This window comes from Chanodichthys erythropterus, chromosome 11, assembly GCF_024489055.1.
Source record: "Chanodichthys erythropterus isolate Z2021 chromosome 11, ASM2448905v1, whole genome shotgun sequence".
Taxonomy (NCBI): domain Eukaryota; kingdom Metazoa; phylum Chordata; class Actinopteri; order Cypriniformes; family Xenocyprididae; genus Chanodichthys; species Chanodichthys erythropterus.
In genome coordinates, this window is record NC_090231.1 from 40,781,409 (window position 1) to 40,795,353 (window position 13,945).

General features: G+C 35.1%; 1 protein-coding gene across 1 annotated transcript; it reads right to left on the reverse strand.

The window, feature by feature from the left end:
- Positions 1-1,618: 1,618 nt before the first annotated feature.
- si:ch1073-220m6.1 (SLAM family member 9) lies at positions 1,619-9,095 on the reverse strand. Its single transcript, XM_067401008.1, has 7 exons — positions 9,064-9,095; positions 8,103-8,199; positions 6,780-7,067; positions 6,435-6,683; positions 3,535-3,686; positions 3,291-3,449; positions 1,619-3,169 (listed from the first exon to the last, which is right to left on the reverse strand). Exons 2-7 carry the CDS (start codon positions 8,140-8,142, stop codon positions 3,011-3,013), a joined length of 1,047 nt encoding a protein of 348 aa, XP_067257109.1. The 5' UTR covers positions 8,143-8,199; positions 9,064-9,095; the 3' UTR covers positions 1,619-3,010.
- Between the last annotated feature and the right edge of the window lie 4,850 nt (positions 9,096-13,945).

Here is a 13,945-nt window from a genome sequence, read left to right on the forward strand (position 1 = left end):
TGGTGTAGTCTAAGCCCTGTCTGTGAAAAAGGGCCTACATTTCTCAAGATCTCAGCAGAGGATGATTAAACAATTCAAAACACTTACACTGACCAGATTGATTTCCCCCCCTGTCAAATAGCTACAGAAGTTCTTACTGAGAATTAACAGAGGTTTAGATGTTGATTTTTTTAGTGAAAATGTTTAATCTCAGGGTCGTCGTTATGGGGATCAGTGTTTGATTTAGTTTGGTATTATACACAGGAAAAAAAAAAGAATTGTTGATTTAACTTTAAAAATTTAAGGCAACGTACTTTTTTTATTTCAGTGAACTCAAAATTGAGTTAATACAATGAAGGCGAATGGTTTAATCAACAGAAAGTTAAAAAAAAAATGTTATCTGAACCACATTAATTTTCTAAGTTGATTTGTCAATGTTGCGATAACAAATAATGAAATTATTTTTTTACAGTGTAAAATATTGTACATATAAATGTCTTAAAGATGTAATCTGTAAAACAAACTAAAGTAATTTATTATTATTATTTTAATTAAACTTAAACATATATTTAAAACTATTGTATATTTTTAATCTTTTTTTTATCTTTTTTTAATTTAATTTTTTTTTTTTTAATCTGGATCAGTTGTATTTAATACAACTGACCCAGAATGCTGCAGCAAGACTGGTCTTCAACGAACCGAAGAGAGCGCACGTCACTCCTCTCTCCATCAGTCTGCATTGGCCGCCAGTAGCTGCTCGCATCCAATTCAAGGCTCTGATGTTTGCCTACAGAACGACCGCTGGCTCTGCACCGCTATACCTTAACTCAGTCACTACTTCAGACTTATGCGCCCTCCAGAAACTTGCGTTCTGCAAGTGAACGGCGCCTTGTGGTGCCATTATAAAGGGGCACAAAATCACACCTTCTCCGGGTCTGTTCCTGGTTGGTGGAATGACCTGCCACGCTCTATCCGAGCAGCTGAGTCTCTAGCCATTTTCAAAAAAATGCTAAAGACGTATCTTTAGCGTCAGCACTTGACCCAGTAATAGTAGCACTTACCTTGATTTCTATTCTTCTTCCATCTATTTGTGTATTTATATATTTAAAAAAAAATCCTTGCTACCAGGTCCGTGTATGGTCCGAGCACGTTACTGTCTTAACTGTGACTTCACACAGCACTTAAGTGCTGTTGTTCTCATGTTGTTTTGATTGATTCTACTATTCTCATTTGTAGTCGCTTTGGATAAAAGCGTCTGCTAAATGACTAAATGTAAATATTTATATATCTTTGACTTTTCCCTATGACATTATTTGAAAATGATTTGAGTACTTTATTCTATTCACCAAAGACAAATGTGAACTTCCATCCTGTGTGTGCTGCTAGTAAAACCACATCGGTTATATGCGGAAAGCGTTAATCATATGCCCTCCTTCAGCTAAATAATATCATAACCTGGATTCGTGCAGTTTTTTTTTTTTTTTTTTTTTTTTCAACCTGATTGTGTCAGTTTTTATATATTTTATGTCTTCCTTAAATTAAACGAGTGCAGCAAATAAATAAAAAAAAACAATTAACAAATCAGTTACTCTAAAATTGCCTTTATTTTACAAAAATAAAACTTTTTTAGGCTATTACATTAAAATATTTCATCTCCATTCATAACTAAAGTGTTGTCACCCCCAGATTCATATAGGACTGTAATGGTTAGATTCATTCAAACCTGAGCACCAAAGAAATATTAAACATCACGCAGTGCGATTGAGAGATATAACAGTAACAATACTGTGCACAGTATGCAATATTTGTTTGCATTAAATATTTGGATGACCAGCTACTGCATTTGCCAAAATGTGCAAGTGTGATGAATGAACTATATACGGCACATGCTGTGATTTTTAACATTTGTTCCTTGACTCATTATTTGATCAAAACAATTATGACATTATTACACAAAATGGAATTAAAAGTAAAAAAAAAATATATATATATATAGCTTTTTTCAGAGATAACAACTTGCTGGATTAAACATGCTACACAATGAGGTCACTGGACTGTTTTGAATATATATCATCATCGCACACACTCTTACAAACAATGGTTCTTTATTGGTATCAATGGTTCCATGAAGAACCTTTAAAATCCATAGAACCTTTCCATTCCACAAAAGGTTCTTAAATGAGCAAAAAGGGTTCTTTTGATTTTTAGAATGTTCTTCACATTAAGAATAAATTGTTCTTTTAAGAACTGATCACTGATAGGTTCTTTGGAAAACCCAATGGTTCTTCTACTGATAGTTTTTCACATGACCTCACACCCTTATTTAAATGCCCAACTGGAGGGCAAAACAAGGCTTTCCTCCTTTGCCCGCCAGTCATTTTTAGGTACTTATGTACTAATACAGTAATATTAAAAGACCAAATTCAATATACACCTTATTAATGATCCATATATACAGGTGAGCAGAGGAGCCCAGAATATAAACACAAAGCATAGAAAAGAAAATGCTTAACCATTTAACACTGTTTTCATATTCTGGGCTTATCTGCTCGCCTGTATATAGTATGCATCATCAATACTGAATTCGATCTCATAATATTACTGTGTTTTAGAATATCCAGCTGTTTTATTGATTGAAACACTGCAGCAGGTGATGTATATGGATCACATCAACTTGCATTTTGTTTGCATTTTTTTGTTTCTCTGAGGTCTCTGTGCCAGTCATATGAAACTGTATTGCTTTGCAAAAAAAAAAAAAAAAAAAACCTTTTGGAACCTTTATTTTTAAGAGTGTAATGCATACTGTTTCACATACTATTTTAGTAAAAAATAGCAGGCAGCATGCAGCGTATTTTGCACAATATGCAGTAAGCATCCATCAATGACCATTTAAATGCTTAACTGAGCGCCAATTCATCTATTCAGTAATAAAAAACACACAAAATGTAAAAGTTTTTCTTCTCACAAGGATCTTCTGTGGTTTAAGTCACCACTGAGGCGGCGTCTCTGACGTGTACAGTATCGGTCTGTGTCATATCTCTCCTAGCTTGCAGTAAACCGTGTTCATTTGTTCTGAGTCAGGTTCTGCTGCCTGATGTACAGTAGCTTTTACATTAACAGTTCTGTCGTGTCCAGATCGCTGTTGCTCCTCATTTTCTACCACCACACTGTGTATTTGACAGGCCTTGTGCTGAAAAAAGACACAAACCAACAAACAAACAGGTCAAACAAAGTTTTACGGCATCTAAACTGGTAATATCAGTTACAAAAAAACTGAAACAAATAAAATGTCACTATAAAACATAACATACATGTCGTGTTGGAATGTCATAGACGGTCCCTTCTGTGTTGCTGTCAGTGTTGTTTCCTGGAGGATTCTGGAATGCGTCTGGTTTTTGCACTGTGCTGTAAATCGTTTCATGCTGTTCAATCACTGTATTGATGCTGCGGGCTGTCACAGCATGACTGGACTGATACAGAGAAAGAACAGAGTTAAAATGACAAAGAATGACAAATGACAAATAATTCCATTCCGAGAGAAAATTTGACTGATACCTGTGGATAAACTTTTGAAGACTCTCTTTTCTTGACAATTATTACAATCAAACCAATAAACAAACCCAACGCAACACTGGTACCAAAGGTGACAGCGATCCAAGGGATGAGGTGTGGTGGAGAGGGCAAATCACTTTGCTGTTTTTCATGGCCTGCAGACAAATGGAAATATTAAAACACACATTTTAATAAGAGAAACAACAACAAAACAGCTATAATGCTTTATTATTATTTTGTTATCTTTTATTTAATTTTTTACTTTGAATGTAAAATACAACAAAATAAAATGTATTTTATTTGAAGCCCTGAAGATAAATGGAAAAAATTAACATTTATAAAAACAAACATTGTAGACAGAAAATCAACAACAAAACTGCCATTTAAACAATCATTTTAAATTTGTTTCATTATTTAAGTTTTATTTCATTTCATTTTATTTTATTATTTTTTATTTTATTTATTTTATTAAACCCTGAAATAAAGGCTGTTTCTGAAATCACATACTTCCTTCAATATATAGTAGGCAAAAAAACAGTATGTGGCAAAAAAAAAAGTATGTGAGAATTCACAGTATTCATAAAAGAGTCAAAAAGTACCCAGATGACCTAAGATTCTGAAGTGTTATACGATCAATCAATCAATCAATCAATCAATCAATCAATCAATCAATCAATCAATCAATCAATCAATCAATCAATCAATCAATCGCATTTATTTATATAGCACCTTTAAAAACAACACACACTGGCCAAAGTGCTTTACATACCTAACACATACAATCTAAGATTTTAAAACAAAGTATAAAACAATGACAAAAATTACATAAAATTAATTATGATCAAATGCAAGAGAGAAGAGAAGAGTCTTTAAATGAGATTTAAATGCATCAAGGGTGGCACAAGATCTAACATGGAGGGGTAAACTGTGAGCTGCAACAGAAAAGGCCCTGTCTCCTTTTGATTTTAGTCAAGACTTGGGAATGAATGGATGAAAACCATCTCTAACCACAGAATTGATATATTCTTATCAAATTTAACTCAGCATCAAAAAGAACTCCCAGACTCCTTGCTTGATTATGTACCTTGGATTTAAAAAGGCCTAATTGATCAATTATATATTTGGAAAAACTCAGAGGGCCAAACACTATCACTTCAGTTTTTGATTCATTCAGGTGGAGAAAAATGTCTGCCATCCACTCCTTAATATCATTAAAACATTCAAAGAGAGACTGTAAGGCCAAATTATCCCCCATTTTTATAGGGAGATAAAGCTGAGTATCATCAGCAAGCATAACGATGATATCAGCCAATGGAAGCATGTAAATAGAAAATAAGACTGGACCCAATATCGATCCTTGCAGAACCCCACACAAGATATGAGTGGACAATGGACACTTTACTATCCCATGAGACCACAGGAGAGGATTTGTGAATGGCAGTGAAGTGACGCAAATGACGCTGTAGGTCACATGATAATGACAACATGATTAATGTAGTATGTCTGGATTACATTCATACTACACACATTCATACTATATTGAACATACTTTTTTAGCTGTGGCGAAGTACTTATTCAAAATAATAATAAGATTTATTTATATAGCACCTTTTCATTGCTCATGGTCACTTTACATTGTACATTACAATACATTTGTACCCTCACACACACATTGAAAACACAAAAGGCCACATATAGCCACATTATCCAAAAATACATATTAAATAGATATGTTTTATCTGAGTCTTGAAGGTAGACAAAGATGAGATATTACGAAGTATAAGGGGTAGTGAATTCCATCACTTAGGAGCATTAACACTAAATGACTAAAATAAGTTCCTACTCAACAGACTATGCGATTTCAGATGGAGCCAGAGTCATTTTTAATGCTGAAGTAAGTAACGTTTACTCTGACTTTCAGTGCTATTTCTTAAATTGTTTCAAAGCAGCTTTACAGAAATTCATGATGTTAACATTTTCAGTACATTAAATGCAATACCTAATTGTCCACATTTAGCACTTTAGAGCTGAAAGGATAGTTTACATATGTGACCTTGGACCGCAAAACCAGTCAGAAGTCGCACGGGTATGTTTGTAGCAATAGCCAACAATATATTGTATGGGTCAAAATTATAGATTTTTCTTTTATATTTATATTTCTTATATATTAAGTAAAATTCATGTTCCATGAATTTCCTACCATAAATATATCAAAAATGTATTTTTTGCTAAGGACTTAATTTGGACAACTTTAAAAGGCGATTTTTTTTTCAATATTTCGATTTTTGCACCCTTAGATTCCAGATTTTCAAATAGTCATATCTCGGCCAAATATAGTCCTATCCTAACAAAACTACATCGATGGAAAGCTTATTTATTCAGCTTTGATGTATAAATCTCAATTAAAAAAAAATAACCCTTATGACTGGTTTTGTGGTCCAGGGTCACATATTCGTGATGATATAAACAATCAAGCAGTTTGTGGTGCCAAACGTAATGCCAACAATTAACCAAGCAACCACCTCCATGTTTACTAATATCGAATATTAAATATTCATGCACTTTGCAAAGCAACAGAAACTTTGTCGGTTTCCCCTAGACGATGAAATTAAACAGTGATATAAACACTCCTCTGCGTTCCTTCCTTTCTTCAGTTTTTCTTTCATAAGAAACCAGAGGGGATTTACATGACAGATGTGACAGCTATTAAAGCACACACTCTTTGCATCCTGTACTCATCCAATTAATGTTATTAATCACATAAATATGCTAATAAGAACATTAACGAGTAGTTTACAAATGTACAGTGTGAAATCCCAAACGTATGGTTAATTATTACAGGGTAAAGTACAAACTGTGTGAAACATGAAACAAGATGAGTATGAAATAAACTGCATGCTTACACATAATGCTGACAGCCCGAGAATGATTCTTGCTCACATTGTTGTTGGCGTGGCACTGGAAGCCTCTGCTGTCCAGTACAGTGACAGTGATGTTGATGGAGGCATTTGTCTTCTTCTCACAGCGACTTTGGTCACAGTCATACGTGGCCCAGCTGCCATCAACGGAGCAGTTCACCGTGGCCCGACACACTCCAGCAGACGAATTAACATCATGGGGAATCACTTCCATTACAGGCTCAGAGACATTGTCTGGAAAAGGACCACAAGATGGGTTAGCAGCAACATCTGAGCTGAGATACTGAAGTATACATCACGTATGTAAATGAAGATTAAGACGGCTCTTACTCTCCACTGTAAGTACGAAAGCAGCAACTGTGTCTCGCTCCCAGTGTGTAAGGGCCTCGTATAGTCCACTGTCATTTACCTCAAGGTTGTGTATTGTCAAAGACCAATCTGACAAGTTTAATTTCATTCTTTTCTCATAATCAGGGGGAACTCCATCTGAGTTTGCAAGCAACTCTTTCCTGTTGAACCGTCTCCATACAACTTTAGACTGATTTTTGAGACTGATGCTCAGATGGATTGATTTTCCATTCAATCCGTAAAGATTCTCTTGGCATTTAGCGGCAAAATCTGCAGGTATGAAAATGCAATTTATGTCTGAATCATCAATAGTGATAATACAAATCCGTTCAGTATTTTTCAACATTTAAAAAATGGAGTGAGATTAACAACATTTGAAAAGCACATTTGTGAAACTGTTCTACTTGAGCTTGACTGAAATAAAAACTCCTAGTTTGTGGTGGCTTTGTTGCAGTAATTCACCTACAGGTGCAGTGCTTGAACTGGAGCACTGCATCAGCCAATCAGAAAGCAGTTTAAATGTGCAGAACTTGACATTTAAATCTTTTGAAGGAAGTCTCTTGTGTTCACTGCATTTACTTGGGTAAAAACTATAATATTGTGAAATATTACTAATTTTTTTTCCCCATTTGAATATATTGTCAAATGTAATTTATTCCTGTTATCAAAGCTGAATTTTCACCATCATTACTCCAGTCTTCAGTGTCACATGATCCTTCAGAAATCATTCTAATATGATGATTTGCTGCTCATGAAACATTTCTGATTATTATTATTATTAATGTTGAAAACAGTTCATTCTAAATATTTTAAGGAATCTGATTTTTTGATGAAGAAAGGGACAGCATTTATATTTTTTTGCAACATGTTTTTACTGTAACTTTTGATCAATTTAATTAGTCCTCGCTGAATAAAAGTATTTCTATAATAAAAAACTTTTGAGTGATAAAACATACAAATATAAAAAAATTATGTAATATAAATAATATGCAAAACAAGAAGTGTGGAAATTGTTCCATTGGGTTTGCAGTTTGAATTTTCAGCAAACTTGTAGTATATAAGCTGTATGGACTACTTCCTACACTATTTACAAATATAGTTTACTTCTGATGCTGTATGTTAAAGAAAGGCAGGGAATTCTTACAAATATCATCTTTTTTTTGTTCCACAGATGAAAGAAAGTGATATAAGTTTGGAAACAACACAAGGGGAGTTTAGTGACAAATATTCATTCAATACTTAAGCTGAACAAGAACCTGTGAGGGAATCTTTAGATGGAAAACCCTTCATAACGTATATACGCACCTAAACTGAAGCCAAAAATACACAGCAAAATGAGTTTCATAGCTGTCAGCTCGACTTTGAAGACTGAAAATAAGACACCAGATTTCCTGTTGAGCACCTGCAGGGCGGAAACAAGAGAAAAAAAAGAAAAAAACAGAAGTCAATGTCAGCAGAGCAATTTTCTGCAAAACAAGGTTTACATATGGAGCACCAAACCAATGACTTAGTATTGAATTAAAATATATATATATATAACTTTCTTATGTCCACTTATAATTTCTGATTTCTCAGCCTCAGACTACTTCTGTAAAGCACATCAAAATAGAAAACAGAAAATGAGCAATTACTGTATATGTGTGTGGGTGTGTGCATAAGTTAGTAGAGCGTATCTGTGTAAGTTTTGCCTATTCTGGTGGAAATTCTGAATCTCCTCTGAGCTTTTCACTGCTTTTTTCAGCATTTTTTCACAATGAGTCACAAGCAGCAGAAAAGGTCATCACCACCAACACACACACACCCACACACCCTGACACAATTATAAAAATAATTAACATGACACTTTCATAATTGTCATGTCTTGCCTACTCAGTTTACTCTACAAGCAGATATTAAATGAAATCATAGAGATTAAATTTGCGCTCTTCTAAGTCATGCAGCTGTTTATGTGTCAGCCAGTTTATGCAGAATTAGGCGGGCTACACCACAAACAGCTAAACCTGCTTAACCAGGGAACACTTGCTTCAACTATATATTTAAAAATGTCATCTAAAAAACACTTTATAACATACAAAAAACATCTGGCATGTTGTCAAAAGTGCATATTACTTACGTTAAATCAGACATTGTATGTTCAGAAACAGCTGTGCACAGTTATAAAATTAAATATTTACCAATTATGCACACACTCACATTTGAGTTATTACATGTCAAATGTATGACTGTAAGAAATCGATCACATGATGAGAGCATGATAAAATCTTACCTGCAAGATCTACTGTAGTAAATGTCTTGAACAGGATGAGAGGCAGCGGTTTCTACTCACACAACCAAATTATAAAGTCTTCCTGTTCATTTGCATAAGAAGCAGTCCCATTTCCCATGATACAAAAGTGATGTCATACAGAAACTCTAACTGAACTATGATTAATACATCACGATGTATTCTAACTATCTATCATCCAACCATCCATCCATCAGTTCATCTATCTATCTATCCATCCCTATACCCATCCATCTATCCACCCGTCCATCCATTCATCTGTCTATCCATCCGTCCGTCCATCCAATCAATCCATCTATCCATCCATCATCTATCTATCCATCTATCCATCTACTTATCCATCCATCTGTCCGTCCATCCATCTATCCGTCTGTCTGTCCATCCACCCGTCCATCCATCTATCCACCCCTCCATCCATCCATCCTCCATCTATCCACCCATCCATCCATCAGTCTGTCCATCCGTCAATCCATCTATCCACCCCTCCATCCATCAGTCCATTTATCCATCCATTCATCTGTCTATCCATCCGTCGATTCATAAATTCTTACATCTGTCCGTTTATCTATTTATTCATCCATCCATCCATCTGTCCGTCTGTCCATCTATCTTTCATCTAACCATTCGTCCATACATCAGTCCATCTATCTATCCATCGGTCTATCCATTTATTTATCCATCCATTCCTCCTTCCATCCATCCATTCATCTGCCTGTCTATCCATCCGTACATCCATCCATCCGTCCATCCATCTATCCTTCCATCTATCCACCCTAACCTCTATCCACCCTAACCTCTATCCATCCTAACCTCTATCCATCCATCCATCCATTCATCTGTCTTTCTGTCCATCCATCCATCTATCCACTCGTCTATCCATCCATCTGTCTGTCCATTTATCCATCCATCCATCCATCCGTCAGTCTATGTAATTATCCATCCATCCGTCTGTCGGTCCATCCGTTCGTCCATCCATCAGTCCATCCATCTATCTATCCATCTATCCATCCATCCATTCATCTGTCTCTCTATCCATCCGTCCATTCATCTATCCATCCATCTATCCACCCTAACCTCTATCCATCCATTCATCTGTCTCTCTGTCCATCCATTCATCCATCTGTCTGTCCATTTATCCATCCATCCATCCGTCCGTCAGTCTATGTATTTATCCATCCATCCATCTGTCCGTCAGCCCATCCGTCCATCTATCTAACATCCAACCATTCGTCCATCCATCTATCCATCCATCCATCCATTCATCTGTCTGTCTATCCATCCGTCTATTCATCCGTCCATCCATCCATCTATCCATCTATCCATCTATCTATCTATCCATCCATCCACCCATCTATCTATCTATTACATTGACACCAAGATATATAAATACAAAATCATTCAAGCAGCAACTGTCCAATAACTGTCCCATAATTCTTTAAACTGGTCTTGTATTCCATAAAAAGCACATATAATTCAAAAAGCGCTGACAGGACAGTAAAAACATCAATAAATACTGAGTAACAATCTTAAGTAAATATGATTGTTCACAGTTATTCTAAAAAAAAATTTAAAAAAAACCCCAATGCTGTTAAGTGACTTCTCCCCAAACGCATCTGCATCACACTTTAATCTTTCATTTTCATGATGCTGGGAATTTTAGGGAATACACAGCGGGTGTTTTAACTCACCTCACAATAGCACAGGTGTTACAAAACTGATTTAACACGGTTTGGTCCATTAAACACACTGATAAAATCACAGTGCGACTGCTTCAAAACTCATTTATTAAAAACAGTCATTTGAGATCATTAGCAGTTATGAAAGTGATGAAAATCCAGTTCTGAAAATGACTAAACACAAAAGGAAATTCATGAAACAGATGTTTCCTTACAGCCACAGTTTAAGACAGGCAAAATGTGCTAAAGATGAACCAAAGTCATTGTTTTCAACAACATAAGCCATCTGATAACAATAATAATAATAACAATAATAATAAGTTATAAGTGGTTAACAGGGCATTGCTAAATGGTTTATATCACATATATGGTTAAAATCATATATCTCATCACTTATAAAACTAATTTCATAAAACTAATTGACTTCACCTCAGTAGGTTTCATGATTTGAGGAATCATTCATGTGTGTAACATAAAAAGTGCAGGAGATATTATGTGTCAAATATCAATACTTAAGGTCATGAGTTTCATCAAATCACTAACAAAAACAAAACACTAACTAATAGTAGCGTGATTTTATTATTATTATTATTATTATTATTATTATTGATTCATAGGCACTTTGACTATATCAATTACTATAATTCAAAATACATTCTTTCACTCTTTTTTATTCTCTTCACATATAAAACAGACCATGGTACAGTTAAGTTGGACCAAAAGAAAATATCAAAAAATAAACCCTCCTCCTCGAGTTAAAGTGCTTTTAGTATTGTTAACAAACATCATTGTGTTTATTCCAGTGACAAAAGATCAACTACAGGGAGAAAAAAAAAAAAAAAATAGATCTTTACCCAAAATAGCTCTATAACTGGCACTGTTAGACACAAGATAAAAATCACATAGACGGATTCCAACGCAGTCTCTCAATAAGACACGCACAAGTTATTCACTATAAATGTTGTACCTTTGCTCTATTATTAACTACAGTACAGTGGTTTAAATATGATTTTTTTTTTCAGTCTATGTCATGCAACCCTCCAGTCCATCGCAATTCATACTTCTTCTGCAAAAATAGATCAATATCCATGTGTTTATAAAATCAGGTAATGTCCATAAGAGTTTACAGAATGTTCAGCTGTTCTTCTCAAAGTATCTCAAATCTGTGGCATTGCTATTCTTGGCCACAAGGTGGTGAACTAGTCCATCGCAGTGAGCAGCTCCATCATACTGTAAGAGCGGTTGTTGCTGTTTTGTCATGTATAAAGCAGCAGATGTATGCTGAATCATCATTTGATTCCACATGGTCTAATAGTTTAGTAGTTTACAGTATTTCTCATTTATGTCTCTGACTACGTTCGGAATGGAACACCAGGATACTGTGCCTATGTACTGCATACTATTTTTAAAAGTAACATGTGAAACTATGTGCATTATGCGGTGATAAGCATTTCAAATAGAAGTATGCTATATTGCTGTCAAATTACCTCTTCACATTGCATTTAATTCAGCAAGTAATTAGTATTTTGCCACTTTAATTGCATTTTTAATAGTCCTATAACTTCTTGCCATCCAATAAAGAAAGTAGGAAAATAGGTTCTTCAACTGGTTGAGCATAGCACAGGAAACATATAGTCTAACTTGAATACACTACAAGCAGCTTTTGATAAATGATAAAATCATGCTGACCTAACAGCTCTGAAAACAGTTTGTTAAACTCGAAGCGGCGCGGCACGGCACAGCACTGCGCAGACCGATCGTGTACGACATCAATGTACCACTCTCGCAGTAGTTTGATGTTACACACCGATTAGTCTTCAAGTCAAACACACCTATTATATCAAGTGCACTGCATTGTGGGATACGAATTCCTCACAGTGTGCTCTGGTTCTGTACTGTACATTTTGTTACCAGGCTCACTAGTAAAACATGCCTGTGGTTACATACAGTATATGCAAAATTATGTTTCATTGCTTCTTGCACGTTTGGCAACCCCTTCAAAGTGAAATGTCCAGTGAGAGGGGCTAAAAGCGTTTGTTCCATTTTCTCAGAAACAGATTAACTGATGTACGTCTACCACCTACCCTAAACCCAGGGCTGCCAACTCATTAAGCATTAGAGTCACGCAATTGACACACCACACCAAAGTTGCAAAGTCTACTTTAACACTGTTGCCTCAGGTTGTTTTTCATATCCGTGGGTTGAAGAGATTCCAAATAACATAATATTTAGCCCCTAGAATGTGAATTTTACCAGGGGAACCGCACCAAAAATGCAGATTTTACCCATTGGAACATGATTTTTACCAGGAGACGCAATTGGGCTAGTTTTGAGTATACATACATTTTCTCACACAGTGAAAAATCAAGCAGGTTAATTTTGATATGAAACAAAGTCTCTTTCAAAATCTGTCAATTTTATTACAAAATTCTAAGAAAAAAAATACCATTTGGTGAAAGATTAATATGGCGTGACAGATTGCTGTTCAAGTAGCATGTGAACCGATTTGTGTTCCTCTTTAATATTAGTTATAGCACCAAATAAACATGAATGAACATCAGAGGGTATGTTGCAGGGACATTTTGAGGGGCAGTGGCCCAAACTAGGAAAAAGGGCACCCTAATACCCTCAAAACAAAAAAGACTGTGTGTAGGGGGGAAAAGGTATATGTGCATATTGAAAATTCATAAGATTAATCACATTTGCTTAGACTATTTTGATGTATGTAATATTTGCCAATAGGTAGTGTCAAGTCACTGTCTTAATAAGCGTGTTCGACTTCATGCAATGCTGCACAGACCAATCGGCATCTGACTTGAAGCAGTGCATGAAATTGCATTAGAAATTGTCCGACTTGAAATAGTGATAACGGCATGTCACTGTGATGTATGGCATCAAGTTCTTGATGATTACCAATGACAATGATGAAGCATTTCATGTTTATTCTGACACCTTAAATTCTGCTAATGCTCACAAAATTGTTTTTTTTTTTTCATGTTTATCAAAATAACACTGATAAAAGAAACTTTACCACTTTATTTAAATTGTATAGGCTTATGTTGAAATTATTCTTGGCACTGTATTAAGCAGTGTATAAAAAGTGTTTCTGTTGTTTCATGAAAACATCTAAAAATATCTGTGTATTTGACAAATACTGCATCTAATCCACTTTGTCTGTCATAAAGTAT

What these genes read in the sequence shown, in the direction of transcription:
- si:ch1073-220m6.1 (XM_067401008.1), bottom strand. Translation starts at nt 8,142, where the DNA reads ATGAAACTCATTTTGCTGTGTATTTTTGGCTTCAGTTTAG. An exon ending in TCGGGCTGTCAGCATTATGT is followed by an intron (nt 3,687 to 6,434) that starts GTAAGCATGCAG and finishes ATTTGTCTGCAG; the next exon opens with GCCATGAAAAACAGCAAAGT. An exon ending in CTTCAAAAGTTTATCCACAG is followed by an intron (nt 3,450 to 3,534) that starts GTATCAGTCAAA and finishes TCTCTGTATCAG; the next exon opens with TCCAGTCATGCTGTGACAGC.